Source organism: Ischnura elegans (genome assembly GCF_921293095.1).
Source record: "Ischnura elegans chromosome 13 unlocalized genomic scaffold, ioIscEleg1.1 SUPER_13_unloc_3, whole genome shotgun sequence".
In the NCBI taxonomy this organism is placed as follows: Eukaryota; Metazoa; Arthropoda; class Insecta; order Odonata; family Coenagrionidae; genus Ischnura; species Ischnura elegans.
This window is the reverse complement of record NW_025791659.1, coordinates 286,219-312,649: the sequence shown is the minus strand read 5'-3', so window position 1 is coordinate 312,649 and position 26,431 is coordinate 286,219. Positions and strand designations below refer to the sequence as shown.

Genomic DNA, 26,431 nt, shown 5'->3' with positions numbered 1-26,431 from the left:
ATCCATTAAATCATTTACTAGATGTTTATGTTTTCTGAAAGACAATGCATAGTTGTATGTAACTACAAAGTTTGAAAGAAATCAGTCGGGTTAAAATTGACAAAACCTTGAGTTAATCTTCTGGAAATCGTAATTTTCGGTGATTTTCGGAATACTTTAATTTTTTTCTGAGTAACCAAGCACGATGAAAGAAAATTGTTACCTACATTTCGTAGACGATGTTATGAGCATATATAATAATCATTTTCGTTATCCAACACCTTAAATTAAGTCGAGGGGAGGGGAAAGTTTGAAATTTGTTTCGAAAAATCAAATTTTGGACGCCATTTTGGCTGTAATTTTGTCAAATGGAAACTACTAAATTTACTTAATTACGTGCCTACGTTTATCAGCTTTCAAAAAATGCATGAACGACTCGTGTGGCACGCACCATTTGCGCGCAATAAAATAAAAACCGAAAGACGGTCACCGGAAAAAGCCCGATTTCGGCCATTTTGTCGTCCTAGCGACGACACGTGGCGGAAAAATCCGGTTTTCGGATTTTTCCTCCGGATCATTTCGGGCTCCCCGCACGCGTGCCAAATTTCAGCTCTCCAGCTCTTCTAGAAGTGGTCGGGAATTTGTATCCATGAGTCAGTCACCACAAGGGCTGTTCTTAGCTAAAAGAGAAAGCACAATTGGTATTGTAATATTTTCCTTTTGTTAAACAATTTCCCTTGGTTTATAAGTTAAAAATTAAATAATAGGATTAAAATAGATTATAGCATTTCATATGAAACATTATTGCTTTGACATTAGTGTTGAAAGTGCAGACCCTGACGTAACGATGAGGAAATTCTCGGTCCAAGCAAAACTAAGTCGGCGGCCCATGAGAAAACAACTTTGACTAGCCATAGGTTTTTATGAATATTTTGTAAAAAGATGAAGTTTTGTCAATGAACATCATATTGAGGCAAATATTTTGATTTTTAGCTGTAATAGAAAGCAAAATAGGTATGGTAAAATTTTCCTTTTGTTTAACAATTTCATTTTGTTTATAATGTTCAAAAATATAAATAATATGATTATAAATATATTATAGCATTTCATACGAAACATAAATGATTTGACATTAACATTGGGAGTGCAGTCAATGACGTAGCGACGATGAAACACTGAGCGCCGCAGCGGCGCCGAAAATCCAACGACGTAACTTTTTCCATTAGAGGCCAATGAAATGTAAACTATCGACACTATGCTAACAAAATTTTATACCTAGACGAAAAAGGCAGAAAAAATAGACTACTGAAAATTTCAGAATGATCCATTGGAAAGGAAAATTTTTACACCACTTCTAAAACCACGAGCGCCGCTAAGGCGCAGAGAATCCATATGAGGGTTAAAGATGTCTTTTTTTATTTTAGAATGGGTAAATACTGAAACTCTGTACATATTTGAAATGCAAAATAAAATATACTCTATAAGTGCTAAGCTTAATAGGAAGGGCCAGGTTCGTAGAAGGCAGAATGAGATGACAAGTCAGACGTCTGGTTCCTCATGTTTAATTCACAGAGCAAAGGTACAATCTCCCCTTCTGACATACAGCCACTAGTTGTCATCCTTATGATATGCAACACTCCTACATTCGTAAGATAGGCTTGAGTGCATACGATTCAGGATATGCTTGATGTTTTATCAAGGGTTTTTGTAATGTGTAGAACATCGGTGGTTTATTTTTTACAGGCATAACGAGAAAAATGCCACAAAAAATACAAAATGCTACTCCAAATGTATTTTAAATGGAAAATACCCAGTAGTTTTGACTTGGGGGTCAGCAAAACAAAGTATGAATTACTATTTAAACACCTTCAAAAAAACAGATTTTGTTTAAATTCAAAATAAAAAAACATCTCAATGAGAAAAATGTTTGCATGAAGAAGATCAGTAAGCGTACTGGGTACACATCACAGCGTTTAGGGGTGAAATATGCTGTATATGTAACATTTTAATTGAAAAGAAATAAATGAACAAACAGGTCTGCATTCTCCAGCCACGAGTTGTCATCCCTATAATATGCAACACTCCTATATTCGCAGGAAAGGCTTGAGTGCATAAGATTCAGGACATGATGTTTTATCAAGGGTTATTGTAATGTGTAGCACATCAGCGGTTTATTTTTTACAGCCATAACAAGAAAAATGCTACAAAAAATACAAAATACCGCTCTAAATGTATTATGAATGGTACAAGTTCATGAAAGTACAAATTACTATTTAAAAACCTCAAAAAAAAATACTGGATTTTGTTTGATTCAAAATAAAATATCTCAATGAGAAATTTTTTCCTTGAAGAAGATCATTTACTGTTGTACTGGGTACGCATCACAGCATTGAGGGATCAAATGGGGAGTCAAGCCGTGCATATAACATTTAATTGAAAAAAAATATACAACTACAAACGGGCCTGCAATTTCCAGCCATGAGTAACCATCCTTATAAAACGCAACACTTAAATTTGTAGGCCAGACTGGACTACATAGCATTCAGGATATGCATGGTATTTTATCATGGGTTTTTGTAATGTGCAGAAAATCAGTGGTTTATTTTTTACGGTCGCAATGAGAAAAATTTATGTACAGTCGAAAACCTTGATAAATAGGAGGTCAAAGGATCGGCCTCATTTTCTCGCTTCTGGAGGTTTCTTTCTTAATTCGATTTTCTAAAATAAAATAAATAATAATAGGTATCTCATAATAAATGATATACATAATATAATAATAAATTTAATATATATCATGACTTTCTTAGACAGACATAACTTCCTCCATGACTGTAAGCATGGATTCCAAAAAGGTAGATATTGCGAAACAGCTCGCGCTCTTTCTTCACGACGTCATAAAATCTGGTGAATCGAAAAGACAAGTTGACGCACTATTTCTAGATTTTACGAAAGCTTTTGACACTGTACCCCACAACAAACTTTAATACAAGTGACAGTCATGCGGATTTAACGAGACAGTTGTGAACTGGAAACGCGACTTTCTCAGAAATTGTAAACAAAAAGTAGTTCTTGACAGAATTAGCACTGATGTTGTCAAAGTTACATCAGGTGTCCCACAAGGAAGCGTAATCTGCCCCCTGTTGTTCATTATATACATTAATGATCTCTGCTCCCGCATTAGCAGTAAAATATGTTTATTTGCTGACAACGCTGTCATCTATCGCAAAATTAGTGATCAATCTGACTATGAAATTCTATCATCGACTCAAAAAATGTTCATTTGTGGAGCCAAGAGTGGGAACTCGAAATTAATCTGAGCAAATGCATGGCAGTACATTTCCTGTGGAATTCGTCCAACTCCAACCATGTTTATGCAGTGGATGGTATTAACATAAAGGCAACAGGCGAAGTGACGTACCTGGGAGTAATGATAACCTCGAACCTCACGTGGGGAACACATATAAAGAATATTTGTGGCATAGCCCTGAAGAAATTAGGATTCATTAAGCATATTGTGGGAAGATTTTTGGATGAGAAAGTAAAAGTAAGGTGCTATTTTGCTCTCGTCCAAACGCACCTTGAATATGCAGCAAGCGTATGGTATCCGGTGCAGAAAGAGTTAATCTGCAAACTGAATAAAATACAAAGGAAGGCTGTGCGTTTCGTCAAAAACTGCTACGGGCGTGCAGACAGTGTTACCCAGATGTTAAGCAAAATAGGCTGAGAGTCGTTGGAGACTCGGAGGCTGTGCGATAGGCTTAGATTGCTTGAACAATTGAGAATGGATATCTTTAAGAGCGACACAGAGAACATAATATTAGAGCCACACTATATTTCCAGGTCCCATAGAAGTGATGAATTAAGAGAGATGTTTTGCCGAACGTATAGATTTTGCTGATTTTGGGAATTGTGCCTCACAGTTACTATCTCATGGTGCTGAGGTTCTCCTGGTGGGGGAAACCGGGGATTTTCCGATCTTTTCACTGGATCATTTTCGGTTCCCACGTCAAACTCTTTTCACCGCTCTAATCCGCGAATTTGATGTAGTTCGTCAACTTGCCTAAAAACGGCACTGCATGCACTTAACGAATGGAGTTCTCTACATTTTATTGAATAAAATAAGAACAGTGCATGGCAGGAAATTTGAAGCATTCGAGATTTTACCTGTAGCATAATTATTCGAGATCTCGAATATGGAATGCATTCCAGTATTTGAGCATTTGCGGATACTGTTTGCACATCTCTACAAAAAAGGCTTCTCTCCTGAGTGTTTTTGCATGTGATTGGTAAGAGAAGAAGTGAAAGACTTCCTGCAAATCTTGCATGTAAACGGTCTCATGTCTGTGTGTGTGCATGCAAGTATCCGATGAGACTTTATTTGCTCATGAAAGATTTAGTGATAACTTGAAAAAGATTTCTATGCTGTGTGCCTATGCATGTGTTGGACGAGTTTGTCCTTTCTGGGGAAAGTCTTTGCGCAATAATTTCACGAAAAAGGCTTCTCTCCTGCGTGTGCACGCGAGTGTTTGACGAGTTTGTACTTTGAAGTGAAAGTCTTAGCACAAAAATTACATGAAAAAGGCGTCTCTCCTGTGTGTATACGCGAGTGTTGGATGAGTTTGTCCTTTCTTGTGAAAGCCTTTGAGCAATAATTGCACGAAAAGGGCTTCTCCCCCGTGTGTACACGCAAGTGTAGGATGAGATTCTCCTTTATACTGAAAGCCTTTGCGCAATAATTGCAAGAAAAAGGCTTCTCTCCTGTGTGTACACGCAAGTGTTGGATAAGTTTTGCCTTACTAGCGAAAGCCTTTGCGCAATAATTGCACGAAAAGGGCTTCTCCCCCGTGTGGGTGCGCAAATGCGTCATTAGGGTTCCTTTAAGAGAGAAAGACTTCATGCAATCACTACATGAAAAAGGCTTCTCTTCCGTGTGCGTGCACATATGTCGGGTTATGCGAGACTTCGAAGGGAAAGACTTTCTGCAGATCGTACAGGGATAACGTTTTCTTTCTTTGTGCGAACGCATGTGATTGCCAAGAATGCATCTCCGCGTGAACGACTTGTTGCAGACGCTGCAATTGAAAGGCCCTCCTTTTGCACCTCCTAGCGCATCATTTCTGAGGTTTGTCGCGCAAGAGGTGGTGGACTCTGAGGACATATTCTTCCTGTATGGTTTCCCATCCCCATCAGAACTTCCCACTCGTTCTGCAGTTTCCCTCTCTCCCATTCCACCACAGATTCCTAACACAGGCGCATTTACTTTTTGCATCGCCCCTCGTCTTTTCCTTTTCAATCCCGTCAATGTCTCAGAGGTGGACGACTCACGAGAATTATTACTTTCTTCTCTTGATGCGGGGACTGTGAAAGACTCATCTTTTCCCATAGATGATTCATCATTAGGATCCAAATTGCTGGTACCAGAATGAATTTCCATGTGTTTGATCAGATCATCATTGGTGTTGAATCCATATCTGCAGTGGGAGCAATAATATAACTTTTCGCTTGAATTTTTACCATTTCTAGGATTTTTGATGAAGCAATAACTCATCTCTTTTTTGTTTTCCATTACTGCCTCAATGCCACTTCTTCTGTTTTCACTGACTCTGATCAACCTAAGGCTACCTGTGATATTTGGTGCATCCCTTCTATCCCCTACAACAGTCGTTGTGGCTCCATTTCCACTGTTTCTAGATGCTGGAATGTGTTTCATATAACTGTGTCCATCGTCAGGAATTGAGTTAGACAGTACCTTGTCAGCATGATGGGCAATGCCTTCTTTCAAATCTTTATCCATCACATTCATTCCATCCCCACATGGGGATGCCACAGTCTTGGATTGTGTCACATGCCGGGGAGTTGGTTGATTGAAATCATTGTATTATCTGTTATGCATTAATTTATATTGATTCCACACCTTGTGGTGAGTGGTAGCTGTACAGAGAAATAATGATCAGCGTTGTACTACCACTTGAAAATGCTTGAAAATTTCATTTCATGGCCGCAAACTTGAATGATCTGTAACCTTAAAATAAATAAATAAATAAATAATCTGATAAATTAGTTCGTGCGCAGCTTCTGGTTACAAGTGGCGTTACCACAAAAGTGGCACTTGATAAGGATGACGCTGCGTCTGTGGCTGTCTCCCCGTATGCTGAGCAGGTGACGGAGAATTCTGTTGGTGCGCTGGCAGAGCTGTGTGCGCAACAGAACCTCAAAGAACCAGAGTACCAACTGGTGGCTGAGTCTGGTCCTGCGCATTCGAAAACATTAGTCATTCTCTGCCAGGTGCTTACGCTAAGGGAGCAGGGGAAGGCTCGCACAAAAAAGCAAGCCAAACAAATTTCTGCCAAGCTGATGATTGACAAGATAAGGGAACATCTGGCCATGGCCTCACCTTTGATCAGTGAGACGAGAACGGTGAAGCAAGCTGAGAAGGTGAAATTTGAGGAGAAAAATATCAGGCTGCCATTGATGGCTACTGCTCCATCAAGGATAAAGATGGTGGGAGTTCAGCTGGCAAGAATGTGAGCCAAACGCTCAGCACGTCTCACCTGATGCTGCAAGAACTCTACGGTCCTCAGCTGTCAATTTTGAGAGGTTTTGCGTTGAGCCACACACCCAAGGAGACTTTGGAGAAGTTTGCAGAAGGGAATGACCTTCCTCTTGATTACATGTTCATGAAATCTAATCTTGGGAATGCATTGTGCGCTGCTAGTCTGGGTACCACTCCGGAGTTGGTGAAATTTGGTGAAGGTCCTGACAAGAGTGCAGCTGAAGAGATGGCGTCGGTCAATCTTCTTCACGCTCTGATGATGATGATCGGGCGCTGCGAGGAGGAGTGACCATAAAGCGCAGCAGCTCTGCGCTTTTTCAAATAACGGTGGTGCAGTCGACCACCATGTGGAGAGCCTTTATTTTTTCTGGCTGTGCTTGAAATGCATTTACATATATCTTTTGTTCTCTTGCTGATGAATTAAATTTATCTATGTTTTGTATAAAAAAAAATAAAAATAAAAAAAAATAAAAAAAAAGTTCTTGCCGTCATTGTGTTTCTTGTCATCTGGATTTTTTTTCGGAGCGTGGTAGGGTAGTCCATCAATGCAGGTTCACTGTCGATTACGATCCAATCGTGGCCATCCTCGGTTTTTCTTAACGGCGCCTCCTCCTGCTCCTGCTTCGCCTCCTCCTACCTCCAGACCTCTTGGAGCGGCCCCCCCCTGCTGCGGGATCTCCTCCTCCGTCCTCGGCTCTTGGAATTTCGTCGTCTGCGGCGGCCGTCCACAGCGTCCAAAGCCACGCCTTCAGGTCTGGCGGATTTGTATCTTCCACCTTTTGCCACCACCATTCCCTTGTCCACAGCTTTCATCAGGGCAAGGGCGACGTCATTTTCGGTGATTTCTGGTCCAGTCTTGCAGTTATTTTGTAGGTAGTTGGTGATGCCCTTCGTGGTGGCCCCTTCGGTTTCATGGATTGCCTGGATAGCCTCCACTACTTTCCCCGCCAGACGCGGGTTTCTTCTCTTTTCTACTCCCTTTGCCGCCATTGTTTGGCAGGATTTAGATGTTACGGGCGGAGAACCCGGCTTAAAACTGAAGCTGATGAACCAATGCAATCATTGTTAAGGTCAATCCATACATTTCTTTCTGCCAGCAGGTGTGAAGTTGGTGTTGTTTCTACCAGCACTTGGTCAGGAGTTGACAGCCCTAGAAAAGAAAATCATATTACAATCTAGGACTCACAGATCTAATTTTTAAAAACCATTTGATAGATTGAAACCTATTCCCTTTAATTAATATTTTTGCTGGTTGCTAAACACAAATAAGGTTTCATTCTCTTTTGGCAATTTCAATATTGGTTCAATTATGTCTGAAAAGGGAAGGCAGGCATCCATAATAATCACTATATTGAAATTGTTGATGAAAAATGAAATCATCCCCTATAAAAATTTGTTCATTCAAAAGACAAATGTGTGCTCAGTAATTTTGTATTATGTAAATTGTAATGTTCTTGAAGCTGATATTTTAAATGACAAATAATTTTTCATTTAGGAATACTTAAGGAGAGAATAATGTTTTCCTTTCGTTCCTTTGCAAGTAGATCAGAAGTCAGTCTTTTTTGGTAATTTCAATAAACTACAATTTTGTCCAAAAAGAAAAGTCAGGCATCAAGAATAATCTCATATCAAGCTTGAAATTGCTGAAGAAAAATGAAATCATGCCCTTTTAAAAAAATATGCATTTAAAAGACAAAAACATGTGTTCAGTGGTTATGGATTATACACATCGTAATGTTCCTTATGTTAATATTTAAAATGGCATAGATTTTCCTTTTGAGAATACTTGAGGAGAAAAAAATGCTGTCCTAATCCTTCAACGTGAGAGCACAACAATTATCAAAATATTTAAGGAATATAATTCCTTTAATGTTAAAATACTCAAGATTTTAAATATAAATTTACTTTTAGCAGCTACATATTACTTTTCACACCAATAAATAAACATTTTTCATAAAGTACTTAGCAATGGAAATCACGTGTGCCATGGAAGAGGCCACAATTCATGCATTTTTATTTAAAAATTCACACCACATTTTTGTCGAAAAAGGAATGCATCAACCATGAATCAAGCGTAGTTAACAATCAGAGGTAAATTTGATTAAAAAAATAAAATTTCTTAAAAATTGAATAATTTCCTCCTTTTGTCCGCTTGAGGATAACAGTTAATAAGTCATAATGGTAGCAATTACATTTTTCCAGGTTGGATATGATATCCATCTAAATCATTTCCTGATCAACCTGATGAGATCCACATAAGTATATTGAAATATTAGGGATTATCATTTTTTTAATCAATAGCAGCAAACTGTAACACACATGTTATTAAAATTGAGTTGTGCTGCAACTTAGCAGTATTGATTTGTCTCCTGGTTTTTATTTCTGAAATCCATAATATGTCTACTTACTTTCTGTTACAAAGTATTTTCTGACATGATTCACTGTTACACCTAACCAAGCAGTTGCCATACCTACAAAAATAATTGAATAAGACTGTGCATTACAAACTTCAAGCTAATTTTATAAATTCAACATGCTAATACCACTTCTTGACTTACACTCTCAGTACCTTGTGTTCACTAATTTTGCTGTAATTAATGCTGGACATCCATTTAAAATTCAAAAATGCCTATATAATGTTAGTATTTCTTTTGGAAGAATAAATTTTTGAAAATCAATTGCGATATTTTGTAAAAAAAAAATGCACTAGCAATGCAATGAGTTTAATGTGGATTCGTGCTAAGAAAGGGTTCTACGGTCCACCCCAGTGGTTGGAGTAAAGGACCGGCTGGGTCCCAAATAAGAAGGAAAAGGATACCAGGGTAACTCAACCCCAAAAAAAAGAACTCCATGCGGAGAGGTTTCAAATATTATCATGCTACCCATAGCACAGAAAACGTTTTCCTTCCATAGACACAGGCCAGAAAGAATTAAGAATGACATTTGAGTGTCAAAACTAGGCAAACAGTAGGCGGTGGAGTAGTGCATAAATGGGTGGAAAGTACAACCGGTGTTATGTATTTCAACATGGATGTATCGCATTTCTGCCAAAAGAAGTCGGAAACACTTTCATTCAGTCATTTCCCTTAATTCCACCCACATGTTTTATACAAATACCACCCTTAGTTGTACGGGCACTGGTTTCTCATGCTAAGCACTCGTAATGGATCATTAATAATTAGAAATTTTTGTCTATAACACCAGTCATAAAGTACTCATTTGTTAAATTTCATTGACTGGACTAGAGTGCAGATCTTATACGAATCTTTCACTGCCATTAATGCAATATGTCACTAAAATATGAAATTTTACTAGTCAATGGTCGCACAAGTTAAATATCGATAGACTTCAGCAGAACAAAATATTTTACATTAAAAGGACTTCTACTAAACATAAATGTTAAAGGAAATTGTGATAATTCATTACATTAAGGCCTGTTTACACGGTACATTAACTCGTACGGGTTAATGTACGAATGCATGTCCCGTTTCATGTACGAAAACATGTACATTTGCGTGAACGGAATTCATGAATGGGCGGTTACACGGTGATTGCCTACGCACAAGTTTTCACACAATTTTAGGTGACGCAATGTGCGATAGCTTTTGTTTACAATCAAAACGCGTTTATTTCAAAAGGTCAAACCACAAGCAGACAATCAAAGAGCAATTATTTATGTCATATTCAATTACCTTTTTCTCCTTTATAAGTGTACGGTAGTTCCATCTGGCGATAACCGGTGAAATCATCACTGCAACCTTCGTATTCAGCTTGTACAGTTGTTGACGAGTTTACAAAAGTGCCTATAATTTTTATAATGGATTTTGACGACGAGAGGACTGCGGCCGCAGCCGCAATAATATTGATGTCAATGATGGTAGTAGTAGGAACAATGAAGAATGTGCGGAGGAGGAGGAGATCAGTTTGGACTCGGCCGTGGATCCAAAGAAGAGAAGGTGGCCGCGGTTTATTGCATATGGTCCATCGGGAGTTAGCAGTCGAGGATGCGAACGCCTTCCGCAATTTTATGCGAATGTCTGAAGAGCAATTTCACGAAATCTTACGCCTCATCAGAAATGACATAGAAAAGCAGGACACGACAGTGCGGGAGTCTATATCTGCAGAAAAAAGGTATCAATCGGACAGGGAGGTCATTATTTGTTTATGAAAGTGTTATCTCGTTGTATTTTATTTTAAAGTAGACTTTATTTAATAGAATATACTCCTTTCTTATAGGTTATCGTTAACGTTACGGTTTTTAGCCACGGAAGAAACCTACCGCTCGTTGATGTATGCAACCAGAATTCATCATAGCACCATTAGCAAAATCATTCCTGAGGTGTGCAAGAGTATCTATCGCAACTTGAAAGGAAAATATCTCCAGGTATTTAATAAGGAAGACGAATTATGAAGAACGTTTGATGATTATAATTGAAGGCGAAGGTTGGTTTCATTGGTTCATTCCTGTTTTAGGTTCCTCGGAAATGTCAGGAGTGGGAAAATATTGCTGAGAAGTTCAGCAGCCTGTGGAACTTCCCCATGTGTCTGGGTGCCATGGATGGAAAGCATATAGCTTTTAGCCCACCGGCCAGTGCTGGCTCCCACTTTTTTAATTATAAGGGTAGCCACTCGATTGTACTATTGGCAGTCGCTGATGCTCAATGCAAATTTATTTATGTTGATGTCGGAGTCAATGGAAGGGTGAGTGATGGCGGAGTATTCCGCGAGAGTACTTTGTGCAAAGCTATAGCCTGCAACACCCTGAACTTTCCACCAAATAGAAGGCTACCCCATGGGCAAGCAGAGGTGCCATACGTTTTTGTTGCCGATGAGGCCTTTCCACTAACTCCTCGCATTTTGAAGCCGTATCCGAGCAGGGACTTGGATGAGGAGAAGAGAAATTTCAATTACAGGCTTTCAAGGGCTAGGAGAGTCGTAGAAAATTCGTTTGGGATATTGAGCAACCGCTTCAGAGTTTTTCTGACTACTATCAACCTGAGCCCGGAGAAGGTGGAAAGTGTAGTTTTGGCAGCAGTAGGGCTGCACAATTTTCTTTGTGAAAAGAATGGTGCTGCATACACCGGGAATGCTGAAGGTGACTGCCCTTTACTAGTGCTACCACAACAAACTGGGAACAGACCTACCCAATCTGCTTTGGACATTAGAAATAAATATAAAAGTTATTTTAGCTCAAATACAATTTAACTATAAGGTGAAACTTTAAGAAAATAAATTGAACAAATAATCTCATTTAATACCTTCACTCTTTATTGTCAGAGAATACTTGCAGAATTTCGATCATTATTTTGTTCTTCTTGCTTTTATCGGTGACCCCCCTCAGCTTACAGGCAACAAGTTCCCCAAAACTAGTATCGCCATCCTTTGGCTGGAACTTCGTAGAGAGGGAACCTATTGCCTCTGCAGCCGACTTGAGGAACACATTAGCGTCATCAGGTGTGGATGCCTTCCTCTTCCTACCCTCGCCTGATGACACTGGGGTGGAATGGCTCACACTCCCCCGTGCCTCTGCCATTGCCATTGGTGGAGCACTTGCCGGACGGGCATCATCATCCAGAAACACAATGTCCATCACAGCAGATGGATCTCCCAATTCCCCAATTTCCCCTTCTTCCACCACCGGAATCTCCTCTTCAACAGCAGCATATTCCTATGGAATGCAAGGGAATTTATTACTGTCTCTTGGTGTAAAATAACAAAAGAGAAATCGAAATGCCATTTTCCCCTGTGATGGACAGGAAAATGACAAATTGACTTCCTTCACAGCTGACCTCAGTTAGAGCTTCTGAGTCAAAAACCTATAGCTATTATGATTTTGGTGAACAAAATACATTCAATAATACCAGCTATTTCAGCCAAAATCAAGACCTTTCACTTTCGTTGCACATGTATAGTAAAAATGTATTTATTTATAAATATATCACTTAATCTCTCCTCCTACTAAAATTTAAATATTCATTTTTTGCACTAATTGATCTGCAAATGAACTCATCGAATGCTTAGGTAATGGGTCAGTGATGAGGTTGCATGCAGGGTAAAGGGAAACGTAAATAGTTGGCATAAACCTACCTCAACATCTTCATCCAAGGTTGACGTGCTCCCCCTTGGTGAAGTGTACTCATCCAAGAACCCCATCTCTCCGTAATAGTATAGAGATGGTACATAAACCTGAAATTATCAAATAATTTTCAACTTAACAACCAATTCACTAGCTACAGAATAACGATGGGCAGTAGTTTCAATTTTTATGAACTTACGGAATCCGTCCCGGCGCCGCTCCTTTTGGACGTCGTCACCTTCCTTCTCTCTGCCATGTAATTGGTCCTAATAGAGTACCATTTTCTCTTTATGTCCATGGCAGTCGTCCCCGGTCTACCCAAAAACGAAAAAGAAATCCGCAAAAGGCTGGTATGATTATTTATGGTTTTAGCAATCAAAACTTAGCACAATTGACAGGAATTACACAATCTAACGTAGCTGGTATCACGTGAACCACCTAGCAAGAATATGTAAGGAAAGTATATTTAATGACATTAACATGAAATTACTACCTTTCGAATCTCATCTGCTGCGCTATCTCCGTCAGGCCAGACATCCTCTTCCCCTTGTTCTTGTACAGAGAGTTCCTCGGGTCGAACAAATAAGGCCTCTCGCTCACCAAATAAATTAACGATTGTACTTGTCCTTTGGTCCAAGCCATTACTGACCGCAAAGTAAAATCCGTGAAGAGTAGTCCAAATCGCGCAAAAGTCGTAAACGGGAGAGTGAGAGAGCCAAAAACAATGCAAGGGTCAAACTGGAGAGAGAGAAGTCCGAATAGAGCAGAGGTCAGGATAAATTAGCTGTCGAAAGATCACCGTAAACACCACAAGCCAAAACACATCGAACAACGCAAGCTGAAAGTGACGTTCCCACTGTCTACCACCAGGTGTCTCTGAAACGAGCGCAACTTGTGCGAATGCATGAACCAAATTAGAACAGGTTCTATTTTCTGTTCACGCATTCATACATTTGTACATTTTGGAGTGGTTACACGGTGCATTTTGGCGTTCATTCTCGCGTTCATACATTTAGACATTAACCCGTACGAGTTAATGTACCGTGTAAACAGGCCTTTAAATACATTACATTTCATATTATTAGAAATCCAGACCACACAAATGTAAAGATAAACATTCTCTCATATTTAAGTGACATGTAAACTAAATAAAACAAAAGTTACACATGGATGACTAACTTAGGTTCTTCATGCTTCAAAAGAGTTACAACACCCTCTCCACGCACATATATTTGCAAGACCTAGAGTTTACTCACCTATAGCCTCAGTCATAGAGTCATTGGTCATTTCAGAATTACCAATCACTTTTTCGTCCTCTGTAAACATATGCTGAAAGTAGGAATCAACTCATTAATCAATGCACATAAGAATCAATATTCTTTTAATACACCATTCTTTTACAATATAGAACTATCATCCACACATATACAGCAATGAACACTTTGTAATTTCTTTGAACAATGAGACAGTCTTTGAATAATGTTCATTCTAAATTGAATAACTGTGCCATTCCTGTAATCATTTATACAATTTTTATCGTTGACTTCATTTTCTCATGATTCATACCGAATGTAGAGCTACTTTTATAGCAGATAGTAATTCCATTACCCAACGGAAAACTAGACACTGTCCATGGAAGCGATATACATTAATAACATTACCACCCCTACAAAGGTTATAATTCCTGATTCTTCATTACTTCTGTGGGTACACATCAGACTCCCTTGAGAAAGCGACCAGAATCGGTCGGTTATGTTGGGCCATCCCAGTAATTGACGCGGTGACATAGCCCAAAAGTTTTTATTCAACAGTAATAATTCCTGTGCTGCAAAGAATTAAGGCTATATTTTGGTACATGGCAATTCTTTGTAAAGTAAATATCTGCGTAAACGAAACGACAATTCTTCTGTTTTGGTCCATTATACAACTAGGGGATTCCATATTTATTTAAGAAAATCATTCACTTAATTGTTCACCCAACTGCGGTCCTAACCTTGGTCAGTAAGACCTTAGGCACAGAGTAGATATATACAGAGGGGACATTCGGTGGCTGTACCATAGGTTTCTCTGTAATGAAAAATGCGCACGCGGCCATATTGAAAATAAGTAAAATTATGCGGTAAATTCAAGCCAAATAGTGCTAACGACTTACCATGCAGCGAAAAAAGAGGGTTTAAAATTCAAAGTAGCCTAATTATTTCTTTGCTAATAAAGGTAGAGCAAGGAACGCTAAATCGCACGCACTAATCCGGCAGTTATTATGTAAATAACTGACAGTCTTGTTTTCTAAATTCGACCGACGACATCGAATCACCCATTCCTTGGACCTGCGCCAACACCACAAGTTCTTATTAAACTTTTTCGACAATTTCATTTCTAATGCAAAATAATACTCGAATATTAGTTTAGTTTCTTCGATCAGCAATGTAACTCAGAAAAAATATGAAATTACTTACCTCACAGGGTCTTTAGGGAAACTGAAGAAACTCAACTTTGCTTCCGTCATGCCCGCATTGTTTTTGCAGTTAATGGCTGAAAACCAAGCAAAACCTTTTCTTCTCGTCTTATTTTCCACGTTTCTTTAAAACACTAGCACACTACGTGAAAGCATTGAAGAGTGGAGGAATAAAAAAATATTTGTGCGACAACACTCCGCGGCAAGCGCGAATGATAGCAACGGTAGCAACCAAATAGCAACTCAAGCCACGTTTCCTTATTTAGAACATGGTGAAATGCGCAATGAGCTGATTACCGCTTTCAGCCGTTTTGTCCTCTCTGTATATCCCTACTCTGTGCCTTAGGCCTACACCATCATCTGAACAGGAATAGGGTGGTTTCGTGTTACAGTAAAACCTCAATGTAATGAACCTCTTTACATCGTAAACCTCCATACTTCGTACCAACCCTCTGGTCCCATCAGATTTAGATGTAAATTTATAGGCAAACCTCTATATAGTGACCCTCTTTATCTCGTAAAACCTCCATGTTTCATGCCAACGAGACACCCCCAAGACCGCCTAACTACCTCAGCAAATCGTACCGAGACAACTAGAGACCGCGAGAATGCAGCCGCGATTATGTAAATGGAATGACATTTTCAGCAATAAATTTTTCACGCTTATTTTTTTATACACCTTTAATAATTACGTTAACCATTAGTTAGGGCAATTTTGTTCCATATGAGAGCATACCTGGCAGTAAATAAGAAAAAGGCATCCAACTATCGTAATCAAATTAAGTGACAGTAAATGAAGACGGAACACATCGTTTTCTCTCGAATCATGGACAAAATTGCGCAATTCGAGACTCAAATGACCGATGGCGGCGCTGCTGTCAGTGACGTCAATTTCCAATATGGCCGCCAGAGTGATGGTAAAATCAAAACAATCATGAAGCTTTGGCGTACGGAGAGAACATAAACAATGATATCAAGAGCTAATAAGATAGAAATATTCTTTTAAAACCTTCGTACGGTGTATTTCTCGGCTTCTTTCGTCCGTAAGAAGATCTAGAACTGAAGAAAACTGCTTGACGATGTAACTAAAGGTGTTTATAATGTACCTAATCATTACGAGTCAGGTTTGATTCTCGACTATATCCGACTCGTATCGCGTTACTTCCTAACCATTTCTATGGAATACACCAAAAAAGAACTTAATAGTATTTCATACACAATCTGCCGCTTCAATAATTGGAACCATAATCCATTTCAGGCAGTTTTCGTGTTGTATTTGGATGCCACAGCCGTCTGCTTCAGTGATGTGGATTGCTGTGTTCACCTTTATTATTATCATATTTCCGGATAAGAAATGAACTATATATATAACTATAGAATTTAAGGACGACTTAAGGATCTTTACAGTCGATTCCCTGTTCTTGGTAAAATCATGAAGACGATAAATCTTTATTCTTTATCCCCATGTTGAAGTATGTACATACGAGTTACTGAACAGCAAGGTTTCAGATAAATAATGTCTACTACTACTAATTTAGCTATATTTAATAATTTTTTAATAATTCCTCAGATGAAAATATACCAGTGGCTGTAATTAATAATTTGCAAAAGGCTCGTATGTATGTTAGGTTCTATAAGTCGTCTGCTTTGAGTAACAAAAACACATTCATTTGCTCAAAGTATTGCATTCAGAACTAGTATGCCCTATTCTCGAATTTAACAGAGTTATATGGTATCCTTATTATAAAGTGTAAATGATTACAACTGAAAGGGTTCAAAGCAAATTTTAAACTACTATGGTGGATTCAATACTAAACATACCCCATACAGAAAAACAATCCATATTTTCGATATCCAAACGCTGATGGTTAGAAGGAAACTGAATTACCTGATATTTTTACATGAATTATGTCATAGTATGATATGTTGTACTTGTCTTAATAATATTAGTTGTAATCGTTCGGCTACCACAGAAAGGAATTGCAATATTATCTTTGTAATATTCTGTAGAAACAATATTACTTATAGCAATCTTATTAACACCAGTTTATGGTTATTCGACAGAGCATCACATGAAATTGGCTAGGTTTTGAATTTAAATTGGGTATCACAGTTAAATAATTAACCGTTGAATGAGTTATTGTAATTGTCTACGGGGAAAGGAATTTGGGGACTAAGTTTCTTTGCCCACTATTACATTTCAAAGTCGAAATGAAATTTGGCATTGCCTTGAATAGGTGAAAGTCGTCCATTTCTTGTCTGAAAGCAGTATGTTCTGTGATTATGTATGACTCTGGAATCGATCAAAATAAGCTTGCAATGTTTACCATAATGCATATATTACTAATTTACATCGTGAGACGCTGTTAAAAATCGTTCGTTCAATGGTACAGTAGATACATCCTCCTTGCAATTGAAACTTAACGTCAATCTTGAGTTACTATACACAGCAACTTTAGGTAAATTGTTCAATAGCACATCGCGCACAGAAGAAAAAAACACATTTATCAGACTAACACGGGCAAATATCATCCCGCTCATAATAATGGCGATGTAAATATTGTGTGTTATATTGAAAATCTCGAAAACAGCGATCACGGATATCGGATACTTTGATGCATTGGATATACGCTATTTTTCCTACTTTTTTCTGCGTAACCTGACACATGAACGATTTTCAATTGAAATAACACTACATTAATAGCTATAACATGTAAAACCAACGTATCTCCATTAAAATCGTCCTAAGCAAGAGCTTTCTGCTCCTACCTACGTGCGGGAACAACAGCCGTCGCTTCGCTTTGAAACAATTCCACTTGTGCTGCAGTTATTACAGGGTCGTAGAATTACAGAATATTTAACCTCAAGTAACGGTAATAATTGCTTTGAAGCCAAAAAGTAGGTATCACCTCCTAACTAGACAATAAAACAGTGTAAAGGTCTCATATACACTATTCCTCATAGCACTACCGCGTCATGACCATCGTTCCTCTGTTTCGAGCGTTCTCCGCCAGGTGGTGTCTCCCTTGGCTGGAATCGCGAATTGCTCATATTTCATTAACAATTGACAATTGGAGGCAAATATTGTACTCAATTTCTAATTATACAAGGATGTATGACAATGGCAATTTTAAAGAAAATTCGAGTTCGTGGGTATCATTTGGTCAAAATATTGGTTGATTTGATATGGAATGACCCTTACAGAAAATTAATACTGGTGGCCAGTATTTTTAATACTGAAATACAGTATTAAAAATACTGGATTCAGTGATTTTCAGTATTAAAATCACTGAGAGCCAGTATTTTTAATACTGGTTCCCTGTATTAAAAATACTGGCTCTAGTGATTTTCAGTATTAAAATCACTGACAACCAGTATTTTCAATACTGGAAGAGTGCCTTTAATACTGGATCTCAGTATTAAAAATACTGGCTCTAGTGTTTGTCAGTATTAAAATCATTGACAACCAGTATTTTCAATACTGGAAGAGTGCCTTTAATACTGGATCTCAGTATTAAAAATACTGGCTCTAGTGTTTGTCAGTATTAAAATCACTGACAACCAGTATTTTCAATACTGAAAGAGTGGCTTTAATAGTGGATCTCGGTATTGAAAATACTGGCATCAATGATTTTAGGGAAATTTATTATTAGGCAAGTGACTTCACTGCTGGCCACCATTTAGCATTAAAAATTTTGGAATCTGGGGTGCTAAGGAAAAAAATGCTGCCTCCATTTTTGTCACAAAAAAACTTTTATCTCAACTGGATCATGCATTTCATGTCATATACTATAAAATGTTTCGTGGTGTGTCATAAATTAGATTACCCACTTGTATGAAGAGATAGGTGTATCACCAAATAACTGGATGCATAAGTTATTGAAAACAATGACATTATTTATTGACCATTTTAAGTACTTTTAGTCCCTTTCCAAAGAGTTAACCAGAGGAAATATACATAATTTATTCTCAAATGGAATCAAAACACACTTGTTGCACAACATTTCTGGAAATACAGCAATACATTCAGGAGTTAATTCAGAAATATATGGGAAGGCATTGGAAGTAATACCAATTGATTTTTCTCGGAAAAGTTTTTCATTGGTTTGGTGTAGCTTCACTCCTAAAATAATGCATGTCATTTTATTGGAGCTCACAGTTTTAACTTTGAGAGCATGCGTAATAAAAATCAATTGCTTATTTTGGAGCTACACGACATAATTAACTCGTTTCGTCATACTTGTATAGCTTTGAACATGAAAGAGAACATTTTAATAAATAAATCTCTGGAATGAAATTGCATTGTTCCAATATACTTCCTCACCAACTAAATTTTCAACCGTCACTTTCTGAGCCAAAGTCAAGGATACAATGTCTGGAGCACCAAACAATCTCACATAATCACTATGATTTTCGCATAAACTTGATCTATGCTTAGCATAAGTAAGCTTCCCATATAATAACTTTGCACAGTTGGATTGATATGTTTCCATAATTTCAGAGGCCTTTTCCCTAAGTGCCTGTAACCTTAAATACGACTTGCATATTTGATGTGGTACTGCTTGTGAGCTTTGGAACATTCGGGCCAGGACCCCATTGTTGTGCTCATAAGGGAAGGCTGATACTCCCCACAGAGATCCAAAATTTTGTACACTTTTTGGGATGTGCAATAACAAGTGACAATTAAATTTCAATAATTGTGGGGTATTGTAAACATCCTCCATTGATAGCACAAACTTCCTCAGAGCTTTCTCAGCCAAAGAGAACTCTTTCGGGCTGATATGTTCTTGAAGGAATGTTTTAATGCTATACACCAAAAGGGACCAATGGTCAAGGTATTTCATTGGAAAATTAACAGCTTTTAAAGAAATTACAGAATAGTACAACAAAAAATTTTTCCACTCTGATGCATTCCATAATTTTATGTCACTTAATGAGCGAGGTGTTCTAGTGATTTCACTTGGTGGTTTCACAGACTGAAGGACATTATCAATTATTTTAACTTTTCTATTGCTACCAATGTAAAAGGGCTGACTTTGATTCATGGGAGAAAGCCACCAACACACCAGAGTCTTCACTACACCAAGTAGCACACAGTGCATGTATTCTGGGACGAAGGACACAATGATATTGAAAACTTTCAGAAGCAAAAGCACCGAGGGTCCTTTAATTCCATTTATGCTCTTCCCCGTCCTTTGCACCTCTCGTGTATCACGCAGGTGCTGTTCCTGCGTTCTCGGAAGTCCTACATCTCCCCTGTACATTCGTGCTTGGCCACGACCTACCGCAATTTCCTCACCTTCGTGCAAACAGAAAGGGCATCCTTGAGCTCCACGAAACGTTTTTAAGTTTTGCAATAAAGGCCTTGCTTGGGAGTCCACAGAGGCTAGGATTGTATGAACTTTAATGTTACGAACCTCTAAATCATCCGGCAATTGAATTTGGATGCCTTCAGTATGCAAAACATTCAGCTCCTCAATGAATGGCTGGAGATAAGTGTTCATGTTCGGTTTACTTGGGCCATACCATAACCCACAGAGCATTATGTTTTCCCTTCTCTTCTTAAAAGGCAACTCATTCACGGCTACCTGAATTGGCCAGAGTGAAACTTTTGACGATTTAAAAATCTTCACGCCATCAGTGTTCCACTGTAGAGTAATGTCAGGCTTGCAGATTACTCTCTTTTCTTTCAACTTTTTGTACACTTTGCCACTAATCACGTCCGTTTCTTTATCAACGTCCCACCGCAATGCAGAACAAAAAGTTACATCATTCAGCAGTTTAGCCAATTGCTCCTGCAAAGGGATTTGAATGAAGTAACTCCCTTTCTCCTTCAGTTCATCTATGGACCACCTCAATCCACACTCACACTCTTTCTCTTCCATTCCATTCATAGATTTTATGAGCTTAAGGCAATTCCGGTCACCACAGTAAAAGTGAGTTCTGACCTCTGGCAACGTTGCGAATCTTTTCAGAAACATATGGAGAGAACCGTGAGTTCTGGTGGGTAGGTGGCAGTCAACTAGTTCAATTAAATGTTCTAAGGCTACGTCAGACAACCCAAAACGCAAGGCATAGCTCATAATTAAGAGCTCACTTTCCTTCCTTGACAATCTGCTCCCTTCGTAGAGTGAAGTTCCCTCTCTGTTGGTATTTACCTCATTTTCTTCAAACAAACCTGTGGGATTAAACTCCCCATCATCACTACCACTATCACTGTCCTCAATGAAACTGTCATTAGGCTCAGAAGCCGGTGAATCCATATTCAAAACATCAGGTAGTGATTCCACCTCACAACCATCATCGCAAAAAGACATCCTGGTGGAACAAACCTGAGAATTTTCAAGCATCTCAATATCTTGGTTACTACAACTACTTTGGCTGATACCAAGTTCCCAGTCATCATCTCCCATTTCATAATCACTGCCAGCTTCCAAGTCTTCCAGCGAAGGATCACTATCGGTGTCACTTAGGTGTTCTCCAGGGGGAACCTGCATAGCAGTAATAGAAGTAAATACTCCAGAACATCTTAGGGAAATAATTATTAAAGCATTGCCAAACATCAATAGTCATATATTCCATCTGTCAATACGGATGGAATTAGGAACTTACTAACCTCAACATCCGATACTGAGGCATTATCTTCATGTGGTTGCAGTCGTCTTCGTAATGTAGCCTCCGGTATACTGATGTTCACGTCACACAAGTACCGTTTGTACGGTCCACGCGACATCGTACCTCAAAGATTATATTCTAGAGATTGTGCCTTACTACTGTGGTTATTACCAGTTATTACGATCAATTACGATGGCGGACTACCTAAGAACTATGGAACATAGTTTTAGTGGTAACTCAACTTCGATCATCTTTCTTGTACATCAATTATTTCTTCCATATTAATAATATAATTATGTCCAGACTTGCGTCAAAACCGTCAAAACAATATAAAGGTCATAATATATTTTTTTCTTTTCCACCTTGTGAACGTTTCGAACGACCTTGGACCAGAACAAAAGCCTATCCATATTCATTTCGCACTTCTTTTTTTACTTTCATTCGTCACATTACCGTTATCTTGATGTCCATGTGCTCCATGTGGTAGGGCTGGTGAAATATTTCAGTGCAACTGCATCCTGTGGTGTAATTTACGAATTCAGCCTTTTTTTAGTTATTCTGAACTGTAATCACCATCGATATCATGTCACATGAGGGTGAAATACCAGCGACTCCGTTATCGGACAGAGAATGTCTACTGGTGCAATTTGTACACGAGAGGAAGAAACCTGTTCAAGTTGCTTTCCAAGCGTGGGTTAAGGACAGATATTTAGATTTGAAGAAGGCAGTGGAATCGGAAATTGTTATCCGTTGGCCTTGTGAAGTGGACGTCGTGTGCGCGAAGTTAATGGAGCGGAAGCTGAGGAATTGCGTAAATTGGCAGGACTTGGTCGTGAAAGTTCGGGCTGTAGGAGGTAAGTACGAATTCCACTATGCTGAAATCTCCTTGCATTACACCCTTCACTGTGGCCTAAGCAGTTTTCTAGAACTTGTAACGTATAATTGAAATATGTTGCACCGGCACTTCTATTCCAGAATGGACTGACATGTGCCGGCAGGCCAGTAGTATAAAAAAATTCGGTGTACCGAATCCCACTAAAAAGGAAAGGCGGCAGTTATGCGCGAAGATGATCAGCAGCAGTGAAGGGGAAATGAGTACCACGGAAGAAGAGGTAGAGGACATTGCGATTTTTTGTTTGTGTATTATCGTTAAAAGCTCCACTGATTGCTTTTTCATGCTATTTTTCCTCGTGATAATTGAAATATGCAGTCCTCTTTTTATCCATTAATTCATATTCATAGAGGAGGGGTGCGGAGAGCTCACTGATAACTGAATTGATTTGGTGATCTATGTGGACAAGTGTTAACTGAGCAAATTTTAAGGGAATAGTAAAATAATCTTATTTCCGTATTAACCCTTTCGATGCTGATCAATCTCCGGAAACCTTCTCCTCACATGCGGCGAAAATGTTAACACATCTTGGTCCGGCACCCTTTAAACTAGACTAGCCATTGGGGCCGGTCATATTTTATGCCATAGGCCTCAATATATGTTCAAACTATTATAACGTCGATAAAAAAGACGTCAATAAGAAAAAAATTTCACAAAAACAAACAGTAAAGCTACCTGAAGACGCACAAACCAGAACTAGGTCGAAATAGTTCCAAATAAATCCGTAGAGGTCAGCAGGAGACTGCACTGCATGAAAACGTGAAAACGTAAAAACGCGTGATCGGCACATAAGCGCTGGCGGCGGAAACACGTAAAAACACGTGTGCGGACCATAATGTGTTAAAATGCGTTTCCTGGGCCCATGGAGCAGGTACTTCCAGGATGGGTGTGGTACACCCTCCGAAGGGTCACTAATCCACGACCCTTTCCTCGACGAACTCACCCACGCAGGACCGTCTCATCGGCCCTACCAGCGGGGGCCTTACCTCCCGAAAAGTGACCGCTCTGACTGCATTTTGAAAATCAACCAATCAATCCGATCATCACAATATGATTGTTCTCATCGCTCTCCTGCCAATCAAGTAATCAAGTACGTCTTTGAACTGTGTCTCTGCGATAAAAAATAACGATTTCGTTAACTTTGCAACAAAACGTGGCTGCGGACCACCGGAAAACGGCCATTATATCAAAGTTAACAAAATCGTTATTTTTCATCGCAGAAAAACGGTTCAAAGACGTACTTGATTGCTTGATTGGCAGGAGTGCGATGAAAACAATCATTTTTTGATGATCGGATTGATTGATTGATATTCACATTTCAGTCAGAGCGATCACTTTTCCGGAGGTAGGGCCCCCGCTGGTAGGGCCGATGAGACGGTCCTGCGTGGGTGAATTCGTCGAGGAAAGGGTCGCGGATTAGTGGGTCCCTTCGAAGTGCTTCGGTGAAAGTGCTGAACGCATGGCAGGGAGGAAGAAAAAGTACGTCCACCGCAGTCTGCCGTGCGGACGTACTAGGTACGTCCACAGTAGTGAAAGGGTTAACCACGAAGTGAGCTGAATGGTGTTGATATTTAAAAGACATAATTTAACTCATATTGATGTTGGGAGTTAAAAGTAGTCAACATTTTAAGTTCAGTTAGTGAAACTAGTTAATTTCAATTAATTGAAAATGTTGAGTGTTGAGATTTTGATCACAATTTCCCTCATAATTTGTTTTCTTTTCAATACCTGTGTTACTGCAGAGTCACATTGTTTTTATGAAGAAAATTAAGGAAAAATGAAATAACTCTTATTGTTTAATTTTTTTCTTTTTTAGGACAATGACACCATAGATGGAGGGGGAAAACAAAAGAAACGGCAATGCAGCTCTAATCCTAAATCTAGGAAAGCCATGAATGTTGTTGTAAAGACCACAAATAATGAGGTGGCAAATAGAATCCGTGACTTGCCATTGGATCACCTTTTACGGTCTGATGTGGTAATATGCTAAGCTTATGGATCTATAGTTTTCTGTTATTCTCCAATCCATAAGGTTCAATATCTTTACCTGTATAACTGCAATATTTACAGATTTCTGATGATGATGATGACAGCTCGGATTTTGAAAATAGTTCTAAATCAAGGTTATTGCAGAAAATATCTATTCTCCAAGAGGAGAACAAGAAGCTCCGTCAAGACAATGCTAGACTAAGGGCCTTGCGTTGTGTGAGTGAAGGTAATGTGTTCCACCAAACTATATACTATTGGTGATATTAATGTCATTTTGTTTATGGGAGCAATGTTATCAGCATTTAATTGTTGCTTGTCTTAATTTACAGATTTAGAAAAAGTATTAGAAAATTCTACTGCTGTACGGGAAATGATGCTTAAGCTGAAAGGTGATATGGTATCATTGACCAATGCTGCCTCCACTTCAAGAAAGGCTAACAGAACTGGTAACAGTAGCTCCTGTAGCAGCTCTGGCAGTTTAATCAACAATCAATGTACAACCACCAATGCTCCTGCGAGCGTCAGCCAGTCCAGCGTTTCGGGTGATCCTCAGCATGACATAGGCGATGAGGAAGTATGAGCTTTTTATCATTTCTGTTTTTCATTTTAATAATAAGCTTATCTGAAATTTTGCACAAACACTACCTTCACTAAGCTTTTATGATAAGTTGCATAGTTATAAGGAATGACTTAATCTATTCATAGTTTCCTATGCTGAATTATTGTTAATGAGGGTATGTCTATCTGTGAATTTACTGGTATAGAGCTTTAGGACAGAGAATATGTTACTGTCATTAGAATAATTCCAATTTAGAGCCTGTATAGGTGCATAGCATAGGTAAAAAGTAGGTTTTCGTAGCAGGATGAGGGATTGATGTCAATGATTAGCTAAGTTTAATTGGATGCCAAGGGTTAACTACCTCAATACTTCCTCTAAAGCTTGGTATGAGCTTTCAGTCAACTTATTGCAAAAAGCTATGGGAAAGTCCAGTGTACTTAACTTTCATTTTTTTGGGTGTGTTCCTCGAATAATAAATAAGGTAAGTAAATTAATCATTCCTAATTGATTAACATGCTCTCAATCTGTGCCAAGACTCATTAATATGTATTGTAATTTTTCAACTAATTATAGATTAAAATTTTGAGGATTCCTTTAAGGAAGTTAAGTTATTCTGTTCACAATTTAAAATAGTTTTTTAATAAGTTTAATTTTATTAAAGCTAACTAAAATTTCAGGGCTTCATGAACTTTGGTGGCCGACTTGTGGAAAAGGAAAGAGTGGCCAGAGTTGACAAGTCTCGCGGCATTTCCTTTTTCACCTCCAACATCATGGCCGTAGTATTTTCTAAGGAGGAAATGGCCAAGAGCAGTATAACAGGAGGAGAATGCAATTTAAATAAGAAAAAGGGAGAGGACACTAAAAGTAATAAAGTTCTTCTCCATGTGGATGTCAGGAAATCAGTTGAAGGTAAATCTATTCTTCTTTAATAGTATCCTTATGAAAGTTTAATGCTATGTACTTGGCCTTATTTTTTCTCATTCTTTACTCTGCAGAATTCATTACGGGCCAATTAAGTATAACTCCTGCTATGATCAGTGAGGTTAAGGCTATCCAAGCAGCAATGAAAGCCAAATTAAATAATGAATCAACTGCCTGGAAGAAGAGGACGAAATGAGAGGAAACCTTATATCTCTAATGTCTAAATAGGCAATAAATTTTCAGTCCATAATTTTCTGTATTTTATTTAGCCTAAAGTACATATGTTTAAAATATATTGTAACATGTCTTGGTTAGTCACATCAATCGAGAGGGTTACCCCAAATTTGACCAATTGGTTTACTTGTGTGTTTTTCCTTCTTGTGAGTTAATGA

General features: G+C 38.5%; 4 protein-coding genes across 4 annotated transcripts; 2 read left to right on the top strand and 2 right to left on the bottom strand.

Moving 5' to 3' along the window:
* Nucleotides 1-4,060: 4,060 nt before the first annotated feature.
* On the bottom strand, nucleotides 4,061-6,984 carry LOC124172880 (gastrula zinc finger protein XlCGF57.1-like). Its single transcript, XM_046552384.1, has one exon. It carries the CDS (start codon nucleotides 5,780-5,782, stop codon nucleotides 4,466-4,468), a length of 1,317 nt encoding a protein of 438 aa, XP_046408340.1. The 5' UTR covers nucleotides 5,783-6,984; the 3' UTR covers nucleotides 4,061-4,465.
* A 3,828-nt stretch (nucleotides 6,985-10,812) lies between these two features.
* LOC124172881 (putative nuclease HARBI1) lies at nucleotides 10,813-11,737 on the top strand. The gene is made up of 2 exons (XM_046552385.1): nucleotides 10,813-10,916; nucleotides 11,006-11,737. The coding sequence occupies exons 1-2, from the start codon at nucleotides 10,821-10,823 to the stop codon at nucleotides 11,735-11,737; spliced, it is 828 nt and encodes a 275-aa protein (XP_046408341.1). The 5' UTR covers nucleotides 10,813-10,820.
* Nucleotides 11,738-11,792: 55 nt separating this feature from the next.
* Nucleotides 11,793-12,712, bottom strand: LOC124172882. The gene is made up of 2 exons (XM_046552386.1): nucleotides 12,620-12,712; nucleotides 11,793-12,200 (listed from the first exon to the last, which is right to left on the bottom strand). The coding sequence occupies exons 1-2, from the start codon at nucleotides 12,683-12,685 to the stop codon at nucleotides 11,793-11,795; spliced, it is 474 nt and encodes a 157-aa protein (XP_046408342.1). The 5' UTR covers nucleotides 12,686-12,712.
* A 12,058-nt stretch (nucleotides 12,713-24,770) lies between these two features.
* Nucleotides 24,771-26,113, top strand: LOC124172896. Its single transcript, XM_046552400.1, has 3 exons — nucleotides 24,771-24,785; nucleotides 24,889-25,133; nucleotides 25,796-26,113. Exons 2-3 carry the CDS (start codon nucleotides 24,930-24,932, stop codon nucleotides 26,045-26,047), a joined length of 456 nt encoding a protein of 151 aa, XP_046408356.1. The 5' UTR covers nucleotides 24,771-24,785; nucleotides 24,889-24,929; the 3' UTR covers nucleotides 26,048-26,113.
* The last annotated feature ends 318 nt before the right edge of the window (nucleotides 26,114-26,431 follow it).